This window comes from Rousettus aegyptiacus, unplaced genomic scaffold (genome assembly GCF_014176215.1).
Source record: "Rousettus aegyptiacus isolate mRouAeg1 unplaced genomic scaffold, mRouAeg1.p scaffold_m13_p_6, whole genome shotgun sequence".
Classification (NCBI taxonomy): domain Eukaryota; kingdom Metazoa; phylum Chordata; class Mammalia; order Chiroptera; family Pteropodidae; genus Rousettus; species Rousettus aegyptiacus.
In genome coordinates, this window is record NW_023416309.1 from 100711981 (window position 1) to 100731293 (window position 19313).

At 55.4% G+C, this 19313-nt stretch overlaps 2 protein-coding genes across 11 annotated transcripts; one reads left to right on the forward strand and one right to left on the reverse strand.

The window, feature by feature from the left end:
* The first annotated feature begins 904 nt into the window (after positions 1–904).
* Positions 905–10132, forward strand: RUNDC3A (RUN domain containing 3A). 4 transcript variants are annotated; one of them, XM_016139725.2, is made up of 11 exons: positions 905–1257; positions 4718–4833; positions 5182–5330; positions 5440–5525; positions 6453–6542; positions 6669–6749; positions 6916–7081; positions 7191–7348; positions 8136–8273; positions 8400–8506; positions 8905–10132. In XM_016139725.2, exons 1-11 carry the CDS (start codon positions 1151–1153, stop codon positions 8922–8924), a joined length of 1218 nt encoding a protein of 405 aa, XP_015995211.1. In that variant the 5' UTR covers positions 905–1150; the 3' UTR covers positions 8925–10132. The 4 variants fall into 4 exon arrangements, with proteins under 4 accessions (XP_015995211.1, XP_015995209.1, XP_015995210.1 ...); XM_016139723.2 differs by having other exon boundaries at positions 9488–10130; XM_016139724.2 differs by having other exon boundaries at positions 912–1257; positions 5197–5330; positions 8905–9267.
* A 642-nt stretch (positions 10133–10774) lies between these two features.
* Positions 10775–15184, reverse strand: SLC25A39 (solute carrier family 25 member 39). Of its 7 annotated transcripts, none has more exons than XM_036223287.1 (12): positions 15058–15184; positions 14068–14167; positions 13878–13937; positions 13710–13754; positions 13325–13434; positions 12895–12962; positions 12626–12750; positions 12275–12448; positions 11813–11922; positions 11526–11606; positions 11365–11449; positions 10775–11276 (listed from the first exon to the last, which is right to left on the reverse strand). In XM_036223287.1, the coding sequence occupies exons 2-12, from the start codon at positions 14153–14155 to the stop codon at positions 11161–11163; spliced, it is 1062 nt and encodes a 353-aa protein (XP_036079180.1). In that variant the 5' UTR covers positions 14156–14167; positions 15058–15184; the 3' UTR covers positions 10775–11160. The 7 variants fall into 7 exon arrangements, with proteins under 7 accessions (XP_036079180.1, XP_015995215.1, XP_036079179.1 ...); XM_016139729.2 differs by having other exon boundaries at positions 11365–11445; positions 11525–11606; XM_036223286.1 differs by having other exon boundaries at positions 13325–13458.
* Between the last annotated feature and the right edge of the window lie 4129 nt (positions 15185–19313).

A 19313-nucleotide genomic window follows, 5' to 3' on the forward strand; every position in this document is an offset into this window, starting at 1 on the left:
AGAACATGTTGAATTGGAGAATGAAAAGAGAACAGGTAGACTTGGGAAATGTTCTTTTATGGAAAGGTGGGGAGCAGGGATATAAGAGAGCAACTGGGAGGCAAAGGGTAGCAGGGAAGCCAGACTGTACCTCCCGTTCCCCCACCTTTTGATAAAAGATCCAACTCGCTTTGTGGGGGCCCTCCTGGCCTTCGCAGAGAAGGTAACAGCACCACGCAGCAATTCCAGCAGCCAAGGGGTTAACCCTAAAGCCAGCTGCCCCTGGGGTGGTATGAAGAGGCAGGATTCTGAGGGGAAGCAGGCCCCTGTGGCACCAGCTCTACTGCTGGGAACCTCCTCAGAGCCCGGGCCCTTAGCTGTCACTCTATTCTCTACTCACTGTCCTGAGTGGTTCCAGGCTCTGGGCTCCTCCGGCTGATTCTGGAATCCCATCCCCCACCCTAGGAGTGGTTGATTCCACAAGCTAGTGCAGCCAAGTGGAGCCCAGGCGACAGACAGATATGCAGTCTCTCTGACTGCTCCTTGCCCTCCTGGGTTAGCAGCATAGGGCAAGGCCGATACTGAAGGGGTGGGGCTGGGATGAGGGTACTGGAGGTGAGAACCTCCATTCCCCAGGCAGCAAGGGAAGAAATCTGAGATAGACACCAAAGGAGGAGAGATGCCGGAGCTCAAAGACGTGAAGAGAGGGGTCCCGGGCTCTGGGTGCGGGGGCGGAGGACAGGCCAGATTAACTCTTCTTACTCCTTCCTTTCGCTGCCTCTTCCGGGGACCCCCTTTGCTCTCCCTGGGACCCTGGCCTCTCCCCTCCCCCCTAAATCCTGCGCCCTCTGCGGATTGGTCCCTGGCCCGCCAGGGGGCGGGGCCCGAGAGTCCTGACGTCACTGGCGGGGGAGGCGAGTGGCTAGGGGAGGGGGGTGACGGCCTCGGCTCAGCACCTCGGAGAGCTCCCTCCCCGGCCTTGTTTTGCTCCGGAATCGCCGCGGGGGGAGGGAGCCAGGGGGCCGGCACCCGAGCAGCAGCAGGGGGATGGCCGTAGAGGGGTCGCGGGGCTCTGGCGGGCAGAGGGCCCAGCCGTGATCCCGCGAGGGTGCCGGGGTGCCGGGCGGGGTTGGGGGGCAGCTGGTGGCAGCAGCAGTGGCCGCACATCTGGATGGAAGCGAGCTTTGTCCAGACCACCATGGCTCTGGGGCTGTCCTCCAAGAAAGCGTCTTCCCGCAATGTGGCCGTGGAGCGTAGGAACCTGATCACCGTGTGCAGGTGTGCGCTGCTGGCGAGTGGGGGTGGGGTGGTCGGGGAGGCGGCAGGGTGGGCTGCGGAAACCTGGATGAGTGTACAGGTAGGTGGATACAGAGCAGCCGTGGAAAAAAGGGAGGCACAGGGTTAAGAGGAATGCGTCCACTGTCCCTCTCAGACTCAGACCGGGGAGGGGGTTTGGAGGTCTGGTCCCTACCCTTCTAGGCCAAGCCAGGCCTGTGCCCAGCCTGGGGCCTGGAGGGTGAGGGGTGCTTAATTGGCACTGCAGCTTCCTGTGAGATCCAGGAAGTGACATTGTGCGTGAGGGGGAGGGGTGGGGATGGCTGGCTCCCTTGCTGGGGGCAGTTAGGCAGTGGGAACAGAACTGATGGTGTAGGAGGAAGACCACCCTCCAAGCGTACCCTCTCTGCTACCCACCAGCCTGGCCTCTCTAGGATGGGGCTTTCCTGGGAGATTTTCTAATGCTCGATTCCTGAAGGATGGTGCTATCTTCCTTCTCTGGGCAACTGCAGCCTGTGGCAGTCAACTAGGCAAAGACCCCAAATTCATCCAGACGAACTGAGGGGCTGGCCCTGGAAGCCTAGGTCTCCTGAGTTCAAGAAGAGAAGACTGGGAGGGCAGGCCCATTAGTCCCTGAGGGTGGGGCTGTCGCAGTATTAGAAAGAGTCCCTCACTTTCTTGGGGCCCAGGAAGTGAACCTTCCCACTTCAGCCCTGCAAAGACTCACCCTCCCTATCCTGCACTGAAGCCAAGAATGGCAAATTGCTCAGCCTTTCTCCCTCAGTCCCCACCTGTACTCACGTATTCCTCTAGGGTCTCCATGCCAACTGCCTTCTCCACCTGCAACCTCCTTGCCCCCCATCCCACCTGTGACAGCAGAGACTCCCAGTGCATGGCTCAACTGTCTTCCCTTCCCATCCCTACTTGCCTGCACATAGGCCTTGGCCCTGCTCCTTATCCCAGGAATCAGTGCCACATGGTGCCCTGGCTCCTGTGTCCCAGAGCTCCTTCTAAGGTTTCTGGGCACACACCCGACCACACTGAATCTATCTTGTACTATATCTCTAGTGCCTAGCAGTGCTGTGCACACCAGACCTCTGTAAAAATGCCTGAAATGTCACATCCAAAACCCTGCCAATGTGGTGTAAAAGATTTCTGCCTTTGGAGCCAGATCATCCTAAGGTGCAAGCTCTTACTTCATCAGTTATTAGCTGTGCAACCTCAGTCTGAGCCTTGGGTGCCTTATCATCCCCATTATGGATGTAACAGCCATGCCAAGGAATGGGAATGACATAATCCATGTAGGGGCCTAGCCCAGTGCCTGGCACTTGAAAATAGTCCCATCCTGATGACACTCTTCCTGTCCCTCTTCTTCCTCTTGACATCCCCGGTTCTTCTTTCTCTGGCCTGCCAAGACAGCTGGACCTCTTGAGCATGTGGGGAAGGCAGAGACTCTCCTTGGCCTAGGCTGTAGAAGCAGAGGTTCTGGTGGATTGCAAGTGGGCTTAGAGCTGCGGTGTCAGGGATAAAGATTTTTGGGCATGAGAGTCATGACAAAGGTTCAGAAACCTCTCAGGCCCCTGCCAACTTATTACTGTCACGTGATTTGCCTCCAACTCCTGAAACAATTCCCTTAGCAGGTTGAGAGCTCCCTTGGGCCCCGGCCTCCCTGTCTCCATAGTAACTTGTAGCAGCCACTGTACCTCCTAACAGAGAGCACACCACAGGGCTCCCAAGGGCAATGACCAGCTATGCAGTGCCCCAAGGACAGATGGCAGATGGCTGCCATGCTGAAATCAGCCCCAGGCCCCCACTGTGGTCTGACCCAGATGACCAGAAGAAATCATGGGGTGGGAGGACTGCATAGTGAATCTCAGAGAATGCCCCAAACCTTCTCATAGATGGCCCAGCTCCTCATACCCCCTGCCTGTACACACTCACCTCCACTCAGTACCACCTGAGATCTGAACCAAAATTAATGAGGTACTGTTTTTCCTTTTTGCACCTGGGACAATGGGCCTCTGAGGGATTAGATGACTTGTTCAAGGTCACAGGGATATCATAAGGAAACAGAACTTGAGTCTACCAGGCTGCCTCCCTGTAAGTGCCACCTCAACACTGACCTGGCTCTAATCTCAGGCCAGACCAACTTTAAGCCCAGAGGGAAGGAAAGGAGGCCTGTGGACTCAGTCCTGTCATTGGCCTGAGGGCTGGAGTGGAGGACAGAGGGTGGAGGAGGCAGGGGCTGCTCGGGTCTTTGGTAATCATGACAGCCACCAGGAGGCCATAAAATGTAGCAGAAAGAGCAAGGCCTTTGGAATCAGAAATATCTACTTGGCTCCTCACAAGCTGTGTGACCCTGAACAGAGCAGTCAACCTCTTGGACCCTCAGTTACCTTATCTGTGAAATGAGGATGATGGTGATATTAAGAGGGACTACCTTCCAGGGCTGCTTTAGGGATGGATGAGATAATAAGTGCAAAGCATAGTGCTTGGTATGTTACAGGGCTTGATAAGCTTAGGGGAAAAAGGGCATTTCCAAGCAGCCCCCATATCTGCTCTGCCACCCACAATAATGGGATGCTGGGAGCAGTGTCCTCAGCCCTGACCCACCCCATTGCACCCATGGTAGGTGGAGACTGCAGGAGAAGCAATCACTACCCCTCAGCCCCATTGGCTTTCTTTGGCTCCCTTCCTCTCTGAAAAATCATGTCAGAGTCCCCAAGGCTCTTTCCAGAGATCTGTGCCCAATGCCCACGTCCACCCATTGTGCGTCAGACCCATACCCTGCACCTCCCCGGGCCCAGCTCTGCATCACCTAGTTCTGGGCAGCTGGTGTGTGGGTGGCCAAGCTGGGAAGGAAATGAGGAAGGGGGGCCTCTCTGTGCTAAGAGCCCACCTGGTCACCATGCAGGCCCATGCCCCATGTGCTTGGAGCCAACTCATAGGCTCTGGCACAGGTGAACCCCACCCCAGGAGGGACTGATGGTTATTCTAGCAAGAGCAGAAGACAACTCAGGGCAGGGACACAAACCGGCTTCTAACTCTTAGCTGGCCACAACCCATACACAGAGAGAATGGAACTCCAAAGGGTGAGGAGGGGCTCTGGGGCAGCCCGCTGGCTCTAGGTGCCTCGACTTTCTACCTATTGTTTCATTCTCCTCTCATACCTTGTTCCCAAAGCTTCCTTCCTCTGGCTGTCACCTCTCCTGTCACCTACTGTGTTAATCAGTCTCCCATCTGCCATCTTAGCACTCCCATGTCACCATACCTTTATGGTCACTATGTTCTCACCTGTCTCCCACCCTCTTTCCGTCTGCCCTCCATTACATGCGTAACTAACTCTTCATGACCTCTTCCCCACCCTTCGCTCCCTCTCTTTGCCTGACTCCCTTCCCCTACCACTATCACCCTGTCTTCTCACCTGACACCCCACTGCCCCTTCTCCCTACCCCCAACCCAGGTTCTCTGTGAAAACACTGTTGGAGAAGTACACAGCAGATCCCATCGACGACTCATCCGAGGAGTTTGTGAATTTTGCAGCTATCTTAGAGCAGATCCTCAGTCACCGTTTCAAAGGTGGGCCCAGGTTCCTGTCCTCTGTGGCTCAGCTCTCCCATCTCTCAGACTTTAGTTTCCAGCCACCCTGCTCTGATCTACTCTTTGGCTTTCTGAGCCCATCACTGACCCAGGCTCCAATTCTGAGCCATTCGCAGAAGCTCATGCACAGAGCTGGGAACATGGAGAGGGGTCTTCTAGGCATGCGGTTATAACCTGGCATGCCATTTGTGTACATGCACGTGTGTGCATGTTTAGGGTAGGCGCTCTGTGCATGTGTGGCTTATACTTATGCATGCATGTATACCGTTACATGGACCCTCTCCAAACTCCCTGGTCTTGCTGAACCCCCACCCTGCCCTGGCTCAGCCTGTGCCCCAGCAGGTCCGGTGAGCTGGTTCAGCTCAGATGGGCAGCGTGGCTTCTGGGACTATATCCGGCTGGCCTGCAGTAAAGTGCCGAACAACTGTGTGAGCAGCATTGAGAACATGGAGAACATCAGCACAGCCCGAGCCAAGGTGAGGGGCCTGCAACAGGCAGTGGAGAGAAGAACCATAGGAGGTCTAGACTCAGTGGTTCACACATGGGCCCTTTCGGGCAGCAAATAAAAGTGATCGTGCCTTCCAGGGTCGGGCATGGATCCGGGTAGCACTGATGGAGAAGCGCATGTCGGAATACATCACCACAGCCCTGCGCGATACCCGGACCACAAGGTCAGACCCTCTCAGCTCGGGCCACAGGTCCCAGTGTACATGTTCACTGCCTAAACACACTTGATCCTTAAGTTTCTGCAGCAACTTTCAGTATCTGGACTACAATTCCCAGCATGCGCCACTAGTTTCCCTCTCCCAGACTGTTCGCAGGTCAGCCCAGCCTGGAGTCCTGAAACACACACACATTTGGCACCACCAACATCTCTGCCAGGTCAAATTGATTATCCCCATCACTTTCCAGCACCAGTCTCGTATACAACTCTATCTTTAGATACACCTTTGAACAAGTCTCTACTATGTATTGTTTTACTTGTTGGCCTTGTTCCATGACTTTCAACACACAGCCCTACCTGTTCCTCAAACAATGGCAGCAGTGTGTACTTGCTGTCCATGGGCTGCAGTCTCAGCATGCAGAGAGCTTCATTCTCCGCACTGTGACTTTGAAGACAGATAGGATCTGGGGGCAGGGTCACAGGTGGGATGTGCCAGTGGGGGATGGTGTGTTTGAAGTAGAGTACATCCCAGTGGCTACACCCAACCTGATGTTTTTACTGCATTCTATCTCCCCACATTTCAGAGGTCACATTAACATGTTTTTGAGCACCTACTGTATGCCAAGCATTAATGATTAGAATGTGTTTCCTGCTTTTAAGGGTCAGGGTGACTGTATTTGGTGGGAAAGGGGTAGTTTAGAGGATGGAGGAGAAGCTATTCTCAGGGTGCACATGTTCTAATAGTTAGGAGACACAGGCACTACACCCAGTGGGCTTCGGTCTGAGGGAGACACAAAGTCCACACCTAAGGGGTGAGCAGGGAGGAGATACCTCCTTCTTCTAGGAAAAGTTTGTAGGAAGCCAAGGGCAGGTCCTGAGGGATGGAATCGCCCTGGGAGGATGCTGCACCATCAGACCCACCTCCTCCTCACAGACGTTTCTATGACTCGGGAGCCATCATGCTGAGGGAGGAAGCCACTGTCCTCACCGGGATGCTGATTGGACTGAGCGCTATAGACTTCAGGTGGGGTCCGGGAGGCGGCAGCAGAGATGGCGGCGGCGGTGTTGGCGGTGGGGTGCTCCCTTGTGAATGTTCATACCCCCATTTCCTCATACCTCGCCCCCGACCCTATGGGTCCTATTCCCCCAGTTTCTGCCTAAAGGGTGAAGTGCTGGATGGGAAGACCCCTGTGGTCATCGATTACACGCCCTACCTAAAGTTCACCCAGAGGTGAGGAGCCCAGTTGTTGCGGTGGGCGAGGGCGGACTCCTGCCTGGAGGGGTGGAGATGGCAGCAGGGGACTGGCTGGGCAGGCACCGCGCCCCCTGCCCAAGGGGGCAGCGTGGGCCTCGTGGGCGGGGCCAAACCTGCCAGTGCCACTGCTCCCTACTTTAAGCTATGACTACCTGACGGACGAGGAGGAGCGGCACAGTGCCGAGAGCAGCACGAGTGAGGACAACTCGCCGGAGCACCCGTACCTGCCGCTCGTCACCGACGAAGACAGCTGGTACAGCAAGTGGCACAAGATGGAACAGAAGTTTCGCATCGTCTACGCGCAGAAGGTGCGCGCCGCGCCGCGCGGGCGACCGGTAGCTGGGCGGGGGTGGGGGACGGGCCAGGCGGCCGCTGGGACCCTGCTCCCGCTGCCTGGGCTGAGCCGGCGCCCCGCAGGGTTACCTGGAAGAGCTGGTGCGTCTGCGCGAGTCCCAGCTGAAGGACCTGGAGGCGGAGAACCGGCGGCTGCAGCTGCAGCTCGAGGAGGCGGCGGCGCAGAACCAGCGCGAGAAGCGGGAGCTGGAAGGCGTGATCCTGGAGCTGCAGGAGCAGTTGTGAGCGCCGCCGCCGCCCTGAGCCCTGACCCTGGCCACCCTGACCACCTCACCCCCAGGGAACCATCTCGCCTCCACTGACTCTAATTTCATCTTTCCTTATACCCGTACCCAACTCAACCAACTGCCAGCATCAAACTGATCCCATCACCTCTACCCTGAGGACCCCCCACCCCACCCCCACCCCACCCCCGCCCCAGTGACCACTTAACATTATCCTCAACATAAAATTCTGGGACTCCCCCAAAGCCAGCTCCCCACTTCACCCTCGATTACCCAACATCAGCTAGAATGGCCCTCCAACATTACTCCAGGGACCCTGACATTACTCATAACGACCTCTAATGTTACTCAGTGACCTTCAACGTGATTGAATTATTCCCTCTGATGTGCAACACAGGCCTACTGATAGTCACCACCCATGGTTACTCTAGACCTCACTCTTACTGATCCCTCCGACATTTCCCCCCTAAACCTTTCCATCACCCAGCATAATTCTTCAAGAACCGCTCCCATTTACCCTTTAGGATTCCCACGCTATTCTCCACTGACTCCCACAACACCCCATGACTCCCTCTAACCCCCAATGTGAGTGCACTAACCCATCGCCCCTGACCCCCAGTACCCTCCACTGACTCCCAGGATCTGCCCCACTGATCCTCAACATTCTGTCCCCATTTCTGCTACCCAGGTTTCAATCCTATCCCCTCCCCCACCCTTTGTTTAGTCCCCTTCCCCACTTCTGCTCCCTCTCCCAGCCAGCCTGACCCACCCCTCCCCATCCCAGGACAGGTCTGATCCCTGGTGACCACGCTCCCCTGGCTCAGGGTTCCAAGGAGCTCACCACGCCCCTGGTCAACCAATGGCCATCACTGGGAACACTCAATGGGGCTGAAGGTGTCAGCAACCCCAAGCTCTACAGGAGGTAAGCCCAGCCAGCCCTGGCTTGGGCCAGAGTGCTGGTCCCTCCTGAGGAAGAGAGGCATTGGGGTGGGGCTGGGGCCGTGGCAGTTGGCCTCTGCCCACACCCCAGCTCTCTGCTCTGCCACAGACACAGCTTCATGAGCACGGAACCACTATCAGCTGAAGCCAGTCTGAGTTCGGACTCCCAGCACCTGGGAGAGGGCAAACGGGATGAGGAGCCCTGGGGCCCCATTGGTGAGCCCCCCTAATCTAGCATCCAGCATCCCTCCAAGAAGGGCTACAGCTAGGCCCTGGGGCCTGTGGTCACTTGGTACTTTCAGAGAGCTTAGCACAGCAATTAAGAGCTTGGTTAGAGGTATCTGGCAGACGTGACACAAATCCCAGCTGCCCCCACTCTGGCTGTGGAGCTCGGTCAATTCACCTTGCTGAGCCCTTTTCATCTGTAAAATGGGGATGTTGATTAAAGTAATCACCAGTGTTAGCATAGGCTTAATAGCTTTTTCGTAGTGACATCCTCAAGGGGGGGGGGGAGTCACAAATTCTTGGGGGAGCTCTTTGCCTAACTTGCTCTTATCTTGCATTCTGTGAACCGCCTGCCTGACCCTTGTTTCCCCCTTTTCTTTGGCTGCCAGGAAGCTCAGAGCCAAATTAGTGGCTCCCTTCAAGCGAATGTCCAGGACTTCAACGCATGCATTTTGTGTTGCCCTCCCCGTGGCTTCACCTTGGTTTCCCACCCTAGTTTTCCTGGTGCCTGGACGTCCTGTCTTTCTTTCTAAAAACCACACTGTACTGGATGACTCTAGATCTTCTTTGAGACAAGGCAGGCTATGGACGTGTGACCCCACCACACTGTGTTTGTGACTGTCTGTGTGTCTGTCTCCCCACCAGACTGTGAGCTCCGTGAGGGCAGGGACCACGTCTCGTCCGTTCTCTGTATCCCCACTGCTTGGAACGGAACAAATGCTCACCATGTGTTTAATAAATGGACAAAGAGAGGATGAACCTCAGGGGGAGACAGAGACATAAACTGACGATTACAATACAGTGTCCCTAGCACTGTGCACGGCACAGGCAGGTGCTTATCAAGGTGTAATGGAAATGGCAAATACTGCAGAAACGAGGCGTCTCCTGGGGGGGAGGGGTGACCGGAGGGTTCCCCCTTCACTGCTTGTGCCCACACACCCCACACATGCCTCACCCACCCTCTCTCCCCAGGGAAGGACCCCACGCCCTCCATGCTGGGCCTCTGCGGCTCCCTGGCCTCCATCCCCAGCTGCAAGTCCCTGGCGAGCTTCAAATCCAACGAGTGCCTGGTGAGCGACAGTCCTGAGGGCAGCCCGGCACTGAGCCCCAGCTGAGGAGCAGTGTGGGCCGTGCCAGCCCCACTTGCCAGGGGCACAGATGCCTGCCACCTTTCCTCAGAGCCCCCTAATCCAGGCCATCCTCCTAGAGAACGCTGCCCACCCAGCCAGGGGTTCTTGGGAAAAACACTCTTTGCTTCTGGTTTTAACCTTCTGCGCAAGGAAGGTACGGCTGCCAAGGGAAGTGGGTTAGGTGAGGTGGGGACACCAAGGCCACAGGGAGACCTTGGCAAAGCTCGTGCCATTCTGATGACCCTGATGCCTGGCTGGCTCCCTCCTGGGACTCTCCTTCGCTTATCTCCTCCGGCCTCTTCAGGAACGTGGCCCCGCCTCAGCACCCTCACCTCTCCCTCTCCTATCTGTTCCTCTGTGTTCCTTCTTTGGAGTCACTTCTTCCTCAGCCCCCCAGGGCAGGGGCCCTGGGAGATCAGGCCAATAAAAACCAGAGGACTGAGGGTAGCTTTGTCTGTGGGGGTTGGGACAGGGCTGTCCTGAGGTCGGCAGAATGTGATGGAGCCAGTGCCAGGCCCATAACCAAGGCAATGCTAGACCACATGGAGTAGAATCAGTGGGAGAAAGTGAGTTAGAGTAGTTCAGCGAGTGGGTGACTTTTGTATGACGTGTCCTGTGTATGAGGTCTGCCTACGGCAGGACCAAGACACACTTAGTGCCTCTTCAACCTGATACTCCTTTAAGAACTTGCTCAACCTCAGGCAGAGAAGAAACTGAACATCCTGGGGGCAGGATGGAAGGCAAGCCCTGGCAGGGCCGTTTTCTTTCCATCATCTGAGCAATTCAGCTTTGGCCCAAAGTTACAGACCCTTCTATTAGGCCAAAGCCTAGCTGTGAAGTGACACTCCCCCCTGTCATCTCTTAAATGGACCCTTGGGAGGCCATCTCACCACCTTCTACCCTGGTCCTAACACAACCACGCTATTGCTTATTGCCCCTCATCAACTTAAGGTCCTCACTCAATTTGGGGGGGGGGGGGGGAGAGGAGCGGTGTCCTCTACATGGGCATCTCCTGGGCAGCCAAAGCGAACACCAAGGCCCCTTCCAGGCCTCCTCTATACAAATCACTCACCAAGTCCCACTTCCCCCGCCCCACAGCCCCCTTGCCCCTGCAGTCACAGGCACTGGAGAAAAGTTCATCATCTTTAGACTCAGGAATTAACAGGGATGGGTTCAAACTACACCAGGTCCAGGGTTTTGTGGCTCCTGGGGCAGGCCCAGCTACAACAAACACACAGGGAAATAGGCAAGGGCAGGGAGAATTAATAGATTTGGTCTTGAACTTGGGGAACAGAGTAGAAAAGTGATGATCCTTGGGGTCTGGGAATGGGGACAAATGAAATGTGTCTGAGGGGGGCCTGGGTGGGCCTAAAGGGGTGGCCCCTACCCATGGGGCTCAGAGTTGAGAGGGAAGAAAAATGAGGCCCCTCCCCTGAAGACAAGGCACTTGGCTCAGTCTCCTCCTGCCCCACCCCATTCATGGAAGAAATTGGGCCCTCATCTCCTTGATCCTTTTCACAGGCCCAAAGACTGTTCCTGGTTGAGCCTCTGGAAGAAACTTTTGCCAAACTCATAAGTGCTGATCATGATGGCACAGGAGGGGGCGACCTTGATGATCCTTGGGAGGAAGCCTGCAGCGGGAGGGTGAGGATGGGGTCAGAGGTCAGGCCCTAGGGGACCCGACCCTACCAAGGCCTGGACACACACACAGACACCCACCTGCAAAGAGTCCCCTGGTGCCAGACTCGGCCCGGATCCTCCGCAGCAGTAGCCAGGTAGAGTTGGCGTGCGGGGGCGACACTGCGGCACAAGGCACGGCCCAGTAAGACCCCACCCGGACTCCCACTTCCCCTCACCCTGCGCCAGCCAGGCCCCTCACCTCTCACAGCCTCCACTGCTCCCAGCGCAACTTGGCGTTGAGTCTTCACCACATCGAAGGGTAGAGTCAGGATGGCCGCCACCTAGTGGGGTTGGGGGAGAAGGCTCATCTTCACTCCCAGGACCCCCATCCCTTGCATCCAGCCAGGGTCTGCCAGCCTTATCACCATGGAGGGCGAGCTTGCTTCTCGAAAGGCAGTTGGTTGATGCACTGCTATGCAAGGCCTCCTCCAGAGCATCCCCCCCAGGAACACCTCTGCCAGCCTCACCCCCAGCCTGGTCAACTCACCGTCCCTGAGATGCCTCCAGCCACAAAGCTGATGCCCACTGATGTCTGGTCCTTTGGCCTGAGCCCACTCAGCCAGCTCTTCACCAGCTCATAGTTGAACCAGTACAGGGCTTTGGGGCACGGGGTATACTCATTAGAGATGGGGAAGGCAGTGGGGTGGGCCCCAGACTTCCCGTCTTCCACTGACCTATATCACAACCACTCCCCCCAAACCCTCCAGTTAAAAAGGCCTGTCTGCTACACACTAGTTTCTGTATAACAGGCTCTCTGCAGGAATTATCTCCTGAGAAAAATCTGGGTGAACACCCTGCCTGCTGAGCCCATTTTCAGATGAGACAGTCAGAGCTCACATAAGTTAAGTGACTTCAAGATCAGCAGTACCAAAGTTGAGACTTGGCTGTTGACCTCTTGTGCATTACCCAAAGGCTCCCTTACTCCGTCCTCTGTACCTCTGATGCCTACCTGAAAAGGGCACATCCCGAAGGGCAGTGGGGCCCCAGCCCAGCCACAGTGAGCGCCAGCCACCCTGAACCACGGCAGCTCGGACACAGGCACCCAGCTCCCGGTATGACACGTGCTGAGCCTGCAGCTTTGTCCGTACCAGCTCCAGGGGGCTGATCACAGTCACGGTGCCCACTGCAAGGAACAGTGAGGAGGGGTCAGCTCACAGGTCCCAATAGTAGCATGCCCCAGGGTCTGGAACCTAAGACATCCCCCTACCCCTAAGCCAGCAGAGAGCAGAGCTGGGAGACAGGACTGGACTCAGATTCAGGTGTAGTCAGAGGAAGATCAAGGGCTCAGGGCTATACTCACAGCGAGCCAGGGCGCCAGCCACCATGGGTACATAAAGGTCAGAGGTCAAGGCTCGACCCCACAGGAAGGCCTTAAGTTGATCATAGGTGGTAAAGTAGATGGCAGTGGCTGGTACAGTCATCGCCCTGGGGGTGTGAACGGAGGTTAGCTGGGACTCCCAGAGGCTCCCAAACTTCCCAGGCCTCCCCTGCTCTACCTAGCAAGCCAGCAGGGCAGCAAGGGATCTGCAGAGCATGAGAGAAGGCAACATGCAGGACTGGGGTACTCACAAGGTGGCTGGGAGGCCGCTCCACAGGGTTCTGGTGCCCTCGTGTCTTACAATCTTCACAAAGGCATCCTGGCCAAACAGATGCCAGCCCAGGGGAAGAAGGATGAACATGAAACAAAGCCTGTGATGGGGCTGGCCCAGTTTGGGCCCTAGACTGACACCATCACCTCTGCCCACAGTCCTGGGTCCTGCTGGGAGGCAATAGCCCCTCAGGACTCCATACATGCAATTCCCATTCGACCCCAGGTGGACTCCTATTCATCCTTCAAACCCTTATGGAGTCACTACCTCCTCAGGGAAGGCTTTCCCAAACTAAGCTAGCTGCTTCTACATACTTTGCATTATCTGTTCTTTCCTGAGTCTGCTGCCTGAGCAATCTGAATCCCTGGGGAATGCCTACAGACCCAGTTGAGGGCACAGCTGCTCCTCACCATGGTGCCAGTGAAGCGGGTGGGGTCCTGAAACCAGGTGGCACAGCGAGCACCATTAGGGCACAGGTATAGGGGCTCCAGGACACCATTGCAGTACAGGAGACACTTCCCTGTGGGTTGGAGAGAGGAGGGCACTGGGGAAAGGGAGGGGACATTAGGATGCCAGGGCCCTGGAACCTTGCAAGGAGGGTGGTGAAGCCTCATTCCTGGAGAGCCAGCAGAGGCTGGGATCCCTAGGTGCACATTCTTGTGCGAGACAGAGGACTGGCTGACAGGGCCTTGGAAGCACATGCTAGTCTGTGGCTGGGGGGTCCACAGGTGCCCTGGAGCGACTGGGATACTTCCTCCCGACCCTCACAGGCTTTCTGTGGCTTGGGGCACTCACATTTGGTGCAGGAGAGGCTCCAGAGTCTGGAGGGAGGCATCATCTCTAAAATACAAGGCAGCCCCTTAAGTCAGGAGAGCCCTTCACCTGCCCCAGAGACCCCATCTCTGGGAGATCCTCGTTTTGCCCAGACACCAGCCCCTATTGGCTCCAGGGTCAGGCACTCACCGCTGGTCACTGAGGGGCGCTGAGACTGCAAGCGGACCTTTACCACGTCCAGGGGAGTCACTGGGGAAGAAGGAAAGTCTGAAGTCTCCTTTCAGGAACCCCCCCACACCCCACCTCCAGGACTAAGTCACCGCCAATCTCTGGTCTGCCCAGTCTCCAGATGCTCCCACCACACCTCCCCAAGTCTTACTGAAGAGGGAGGTGACCACAGCCCCAGTGCCTGAGGCCACCATTTGTTGGAGGAGGCTAATGCCCCCAGGGTCCTGGTCAGCCATCATGTAGCTTCAGTTCTGAAAAACAAAGCTCAAAGGAGTACCAGCTCACAAAATAGGAGTGGGGGGAGGTAGGGGTGGGGAGGGGGGGTGAGGGAGGATGAGGAAGGGCTCTTTCTGACTTTACGGGGACCCTTCCCCCATTCACTCAGAGAATGAGTTCAAGTGATTCTCACAGTAATCTTTTAAAGCAGTTATCAGTTCCATTTTGCCAAGACTAACCTCAAAGAGGTTGATGATCTGCCCAAGGGCACTCTGGGTGTAGTTAGGAAAATGGGATAACGGGCCATAACGTATAGCCAGCCCACTGCCATTTCCTCGTCCACGCCTCACAGGCTTACAGTGCATACTTTAGCACAGACCTCCGTTTTGGCCCCGCGGGCCCAAAGTTCAAAACGCCTGAGCCGACCCCCTAAGGCCCCCACCCCCACTTCAGCACCCAGCCTCGCGACGGGCACATGTAAGCCCCAAGTCACCAAGCGTGGAGAGGTGGGACTGGGCAGTGAGGGGAATGTGTAAATAAATCCGATGGCAGCGAAGGGTCTATCCGCTTTCTCAGGACTGCAGGCTGGGTACCCGACCTTCCCCGGATCCCCTCCCGGGCCGGAAGGGCCAGGCCCTAGGCCTGGATGAGGACAATTTGTTTTTTCTTCCCAGAATAAGACCGGGGACTCCGTCCAGAGAACAGGAAGTAGATACGGAGACAAGATCTCTCCTCGCCCCTAGGAGATACTCTCTGCCCGAGACCCACGCGCAGAGGAGCCCAGTACCGCCGACTTGATCGACCCAACCGCCTGGAACTCCGCATCCTCAACCTAGTCCTGGCTCACGCTTCCCGGGACGCCCAGAGACCCAACTCCTACTCCTGTCCCCAGCAGGGCCTTCAGCCCCGACCCTGACCCACTCACCTGGCTCTAAGCCGGTGCTCGCGCGGCGCGGTGCGCGGGGCCCGGTGGGCCCATACCTGCTCCGCAGCGGTGCGGAGGCCGGCAAGCGCAAGCGTAACACCACCGCGGACTAGAAAGACCGCTAAGCCCGCCCCGCCCCTGAACCACGCCACGAGGCCCCGCCCCCATGGGCCAACCAGCCGCACTCCCGGAGTGACGGCAGCCCCGCCCACTCGCGGCCTCCTCCTCCGGAGCCGGCGGAGCTCTTGTCCCATGCCGCTGGCGCCCAGCTGGCCGGGCGCGCCAAGGTCACGGATCTCTATGTCGCGCGTGACGTGGAGGCAGCACCGCATTAACAGCGTATTCGCACAACCCCCCTCCCTCAGACCCCTTGCCGAGCTCTGCACCGGGAGGCCCAGCACTCTAACTTTCCAGACCAGCGTGGGTAACACATTCTCCTGCTCTTCATCAGTGGCCTGATCGCGCAGCGGCAAGGGGTTGAATCAGTCCCAAGGCCGCGGGTGATTTGAGAGCGACGGAAAACATTTATCTGCTGGGTTCCCTGCTGGGGTTTTACAACTTTGTTGCGACCGCAACAAACAGGAATTAGCGCCATTCCCTTTTTGCTCCAAAACCACTTAACTGCAGGGTGCCGTGGGGGTGTAGGCTATGTAACCCGGGCCGGGCAGGCTGGACAGAATGGCTGGCTTGGGGGCAGGGAGATCCTGTTTCAACCTAGCTCAACTTGGGATCCGTCCCACCTCTGCGTGACCTTGGGCAAGTTATAAACCCACTCTGGGCCTCGGAGTCCTTCGTAGATGAAAGGATGAATAGGGAAGAAAAGGACTAATACTTTAGTGTTACTCTCGCACCGCTGTTTCTTCAAAGTCTCAAAATCGTATTAGGTTATGCACCCCATTTTACAGAAGATGAAACTGAGGCTCGAACTTAAGAGCCCGTAATTGGAACCAACCTGGTACTTCCCCCATGCACCAGGCTGCCTTCCTTTGTAGGCTTAAATCCTACGCTGACGTCTCTGAACTTGCTTCTCATGGACATTTCTCCCTCGGGCCTGCCCCGCACCCGAGACGCCACCACCTGCCTCGCCTTTAAAACTTTGGTGCTGCTTCGATTCTCTTAACAGTAAAGCTAACAAGGAGTGAGAGCCTACGCCTTTAAGAAGGGTACGCCGCGACTTTGGCTTCACCAGCTTCCCCACCCCTTCCCGCCCAGAAATGGTTGCGTCCGGACTTGCAGCCACCCAGCCAGCAGACGCCCACGGGGTTAGCACGTGGATTTCAAGGGGCCAACTAGCAACTTTCCCTGAGAAAAGGCGTTGCGACTTCCCTCCTCTGGGCAGCCCGAATTTGGGGGCGGGGAGAGTTCAATCTGTGACGAGTGAAGTGGCCGCTAGTCTAAAGGGCTGGAGGAAAGGCGTCCTTTCCATATGCTGCCCACTTCAAAATGGATCTGAAACGACAAAAAAATCATTTTATAAACTGTTAGTTAATGCGAAAACCCAGCCTCTATTAAGGTCCTTTACAGCCTCAGAGTTTATCCCAACTGTTTCACAGCCACCAGCTGAGAGATGACCCTCCCCATTTTACAGAGGAGGTAACTGAAGGCCTTGCCTGTAATGACTAGTGTGGAGCAGAACCCAGATTTCCCCCATACAACCTCCCATTTTGCAAATGAGAAAACGGAGGTCAAATCTCACCAAGGTCACTCAAAGTAAAGAGCCAAGATTCAAACCCTCACCTGCCTGAGTCCAGCGGAGCTCCCAACCCACTCCATCCTCAACGCAGTGCTCTGCTCTTTGCAGTGACTTGCTCACCTGTGAAAGTTTACTCAGGCCTCAGGCCCCAAGAACTCCAAGAAATACAGGGTGTGGTGGGAACATCACTTACCTGCTTCAAGATCAGAACATGTGAGACGCAGGGACCTGGCTCCAATCTCCTTCTGCAGCAGCTGTGCAATATCTAGCAAGTATCTTAACACCTCTAAATCTCAGTTTCCCCATTTATAAAATGACCTGTTGGGGATAATAATATATTTGCCTTACAAGAATTATGTGAGGATTTAATGAGTTAATAGCTGTAAAGTGCTTAGACGCTTGTCTGGCATGTCGCAAGTATTCAGTGACTTGTTGTTGTTGTTGTTGATTGCCTCCCAGGACCGGTGGCACAGAAAATTCTGGAAAGGGCCTTTCGGGCAACCAGGTTCTGTTTCTGTCCTACCTCTGCCTTCAAATGCAGGAGCAGATCGTTGTAACTCCTTGCACCCTTTCCTTCTCAGAGCCACGATCACACAGTTGCAAAATAGCAGAGCTAGGAATCAAACCTGGTGACCCCTGAGCCTGTTTTCCCCACAGTAGACTGAGGGGGTTGCACTTCATTTCTGGTTTTCTTCTTGCAATAGGATGCCTTTGAGATTTGTCGCTACACCTCAGTTTCCTCATCTGAAAATAAGGATGATGTCACCTGTCCTGCCTAACTTACAGACTCTTGGCTAAAGTCACATCTGTAAAAGCTATGTGGAGAGCTGATAAGCAGTTCTGTGATCCCTCTCAGATACTCGGTGCCAAGCAGATCACAGTCCCTGCCTCCCCCCACAGGTAAATGCTGTGAGGCTGAGGAATCTTGGAAACATCGTTGGTGTGACCAAAGCCCAGTGTGGTGGCAGCAGTCTGGGCAAGTGAGAGAGGTTATTTGTGGGCAATGAGGCACCACTGGAGCTGGTGGAGGTATATCCTAAGGATGATCATGGCCACTGCAGGGTGGAGCAGGAGTGCTGAGATGCCCATGGAGCTCTGCAGCCCTGGCTAGACCTGCCTGCCCAGAGGAGCAAGCCTAGAGGCCTGAGGAAGAGGCAGCCACTGTCCTGGCTGACTCGGCCACAGTTCACAATGATTGTATCTATGGTCCTTCCAAAGGCATCATATGGCCCTACGTGGCCATCATTGGCTTCCTGATCAAATGGAAAAACAGAAATTCCTTTCAACTGTAAAAGGGGAGAAAATGGTACATGCCCTAGGGTTTGTGGTGGGGACTGATGGACAAGTCCTTGCCTAGCACTGGGGGAGTGACATAAACACAAGATAGTTTACTGTGAGGCTGAATTCTTCCAAGACAGGCCCTGGGGCAGAGGCAGTGTCCTCTTCAGCTTGCGTCCTCAGAACCCAGGAAGACAATTATGGGCTTAAGTTTTTCCTGTGGACCTTACCAACACCTCTGTGTTCAAGGCCAGCACTATGCGCACCTAGAGCTGCCTTCCTGGAGGCAGGGCCAGGGGCTTCCAGACGGCCGATCCCAAGAGAAGAAATCTAAACTCTGCTCATAGCCAAATGCCAAGGCAGGTCTTTGATTGGACCCTGAGGATGGGGAGGTGTGGGGGAGTTGTAGAGGATTTTATTGGGACGACTGGAGAAAATCGAATAAGGCCTGTACAGTAGACATTACTTTATCGATATTAAATTTCTTGAATGTGATAACCATACTGTGGTTTTGTAGGAGAATGTCCTTGTTCTTAGGAAATGCACACTGAAGTGTGTAGGGGTGAATGTCTGCAACTTAGTCCGAAAGGGTTCAGAAGAGAGAGAGAGAGAGAAAACCAATGTAGCAAAATGTGAACAATCGATGAATCAAGGTGAAGGGTATATGGGTGCTCATTGTGCCATTCTTGCACTTTTTCTGAAGTTTTTAAAGTTTTCAAAACAAAAAGTTGGCGGGGAAAGGGATTTCCCCCTCTGAAATACGTATGTATTATTTATAGAGTCAGAAGAGCAACAAAGCTGTCTTTTTTTGAAGGTTAAAAAAATAAAATAAATGTAGTTGCCAGGATCAGCCTACCTAGCAACAGGCCTTCCTACCTCTCTTTGCCCAGGGCCTGAGAAGGGAGCTTGGGGAGTTACTGGACACCTAAGCTTTTATTAGGAGGGGACCCTAGGTCTGGTCTGAGGAGGTGGCTCTCAGAGGGGCAGGGGTTAAGGCTTTCCAGAATTGACACCACCTCCCACCCCTCTCTCCCACCCCCTTTGCCAATCGCTCTAGCCCCACTCTCATATTCTGGGAACAGGCTCTCCCCTGCTCTTCTGAGGGAGTGTGGCTTAATCTACCTCCGCGGACGCAGGTTTTGGTCATAGCTATCAAAATTCCAATTGCCCAAACCCCATGACCCAGCCAGGCTACTTCTAAGAATTTCTCCGCCCATCATTGGCTAAGCACACGTGCGAAATGACACCAACTCGGCCTTTCATCGTAGCCTTGTTTGTAACAGCA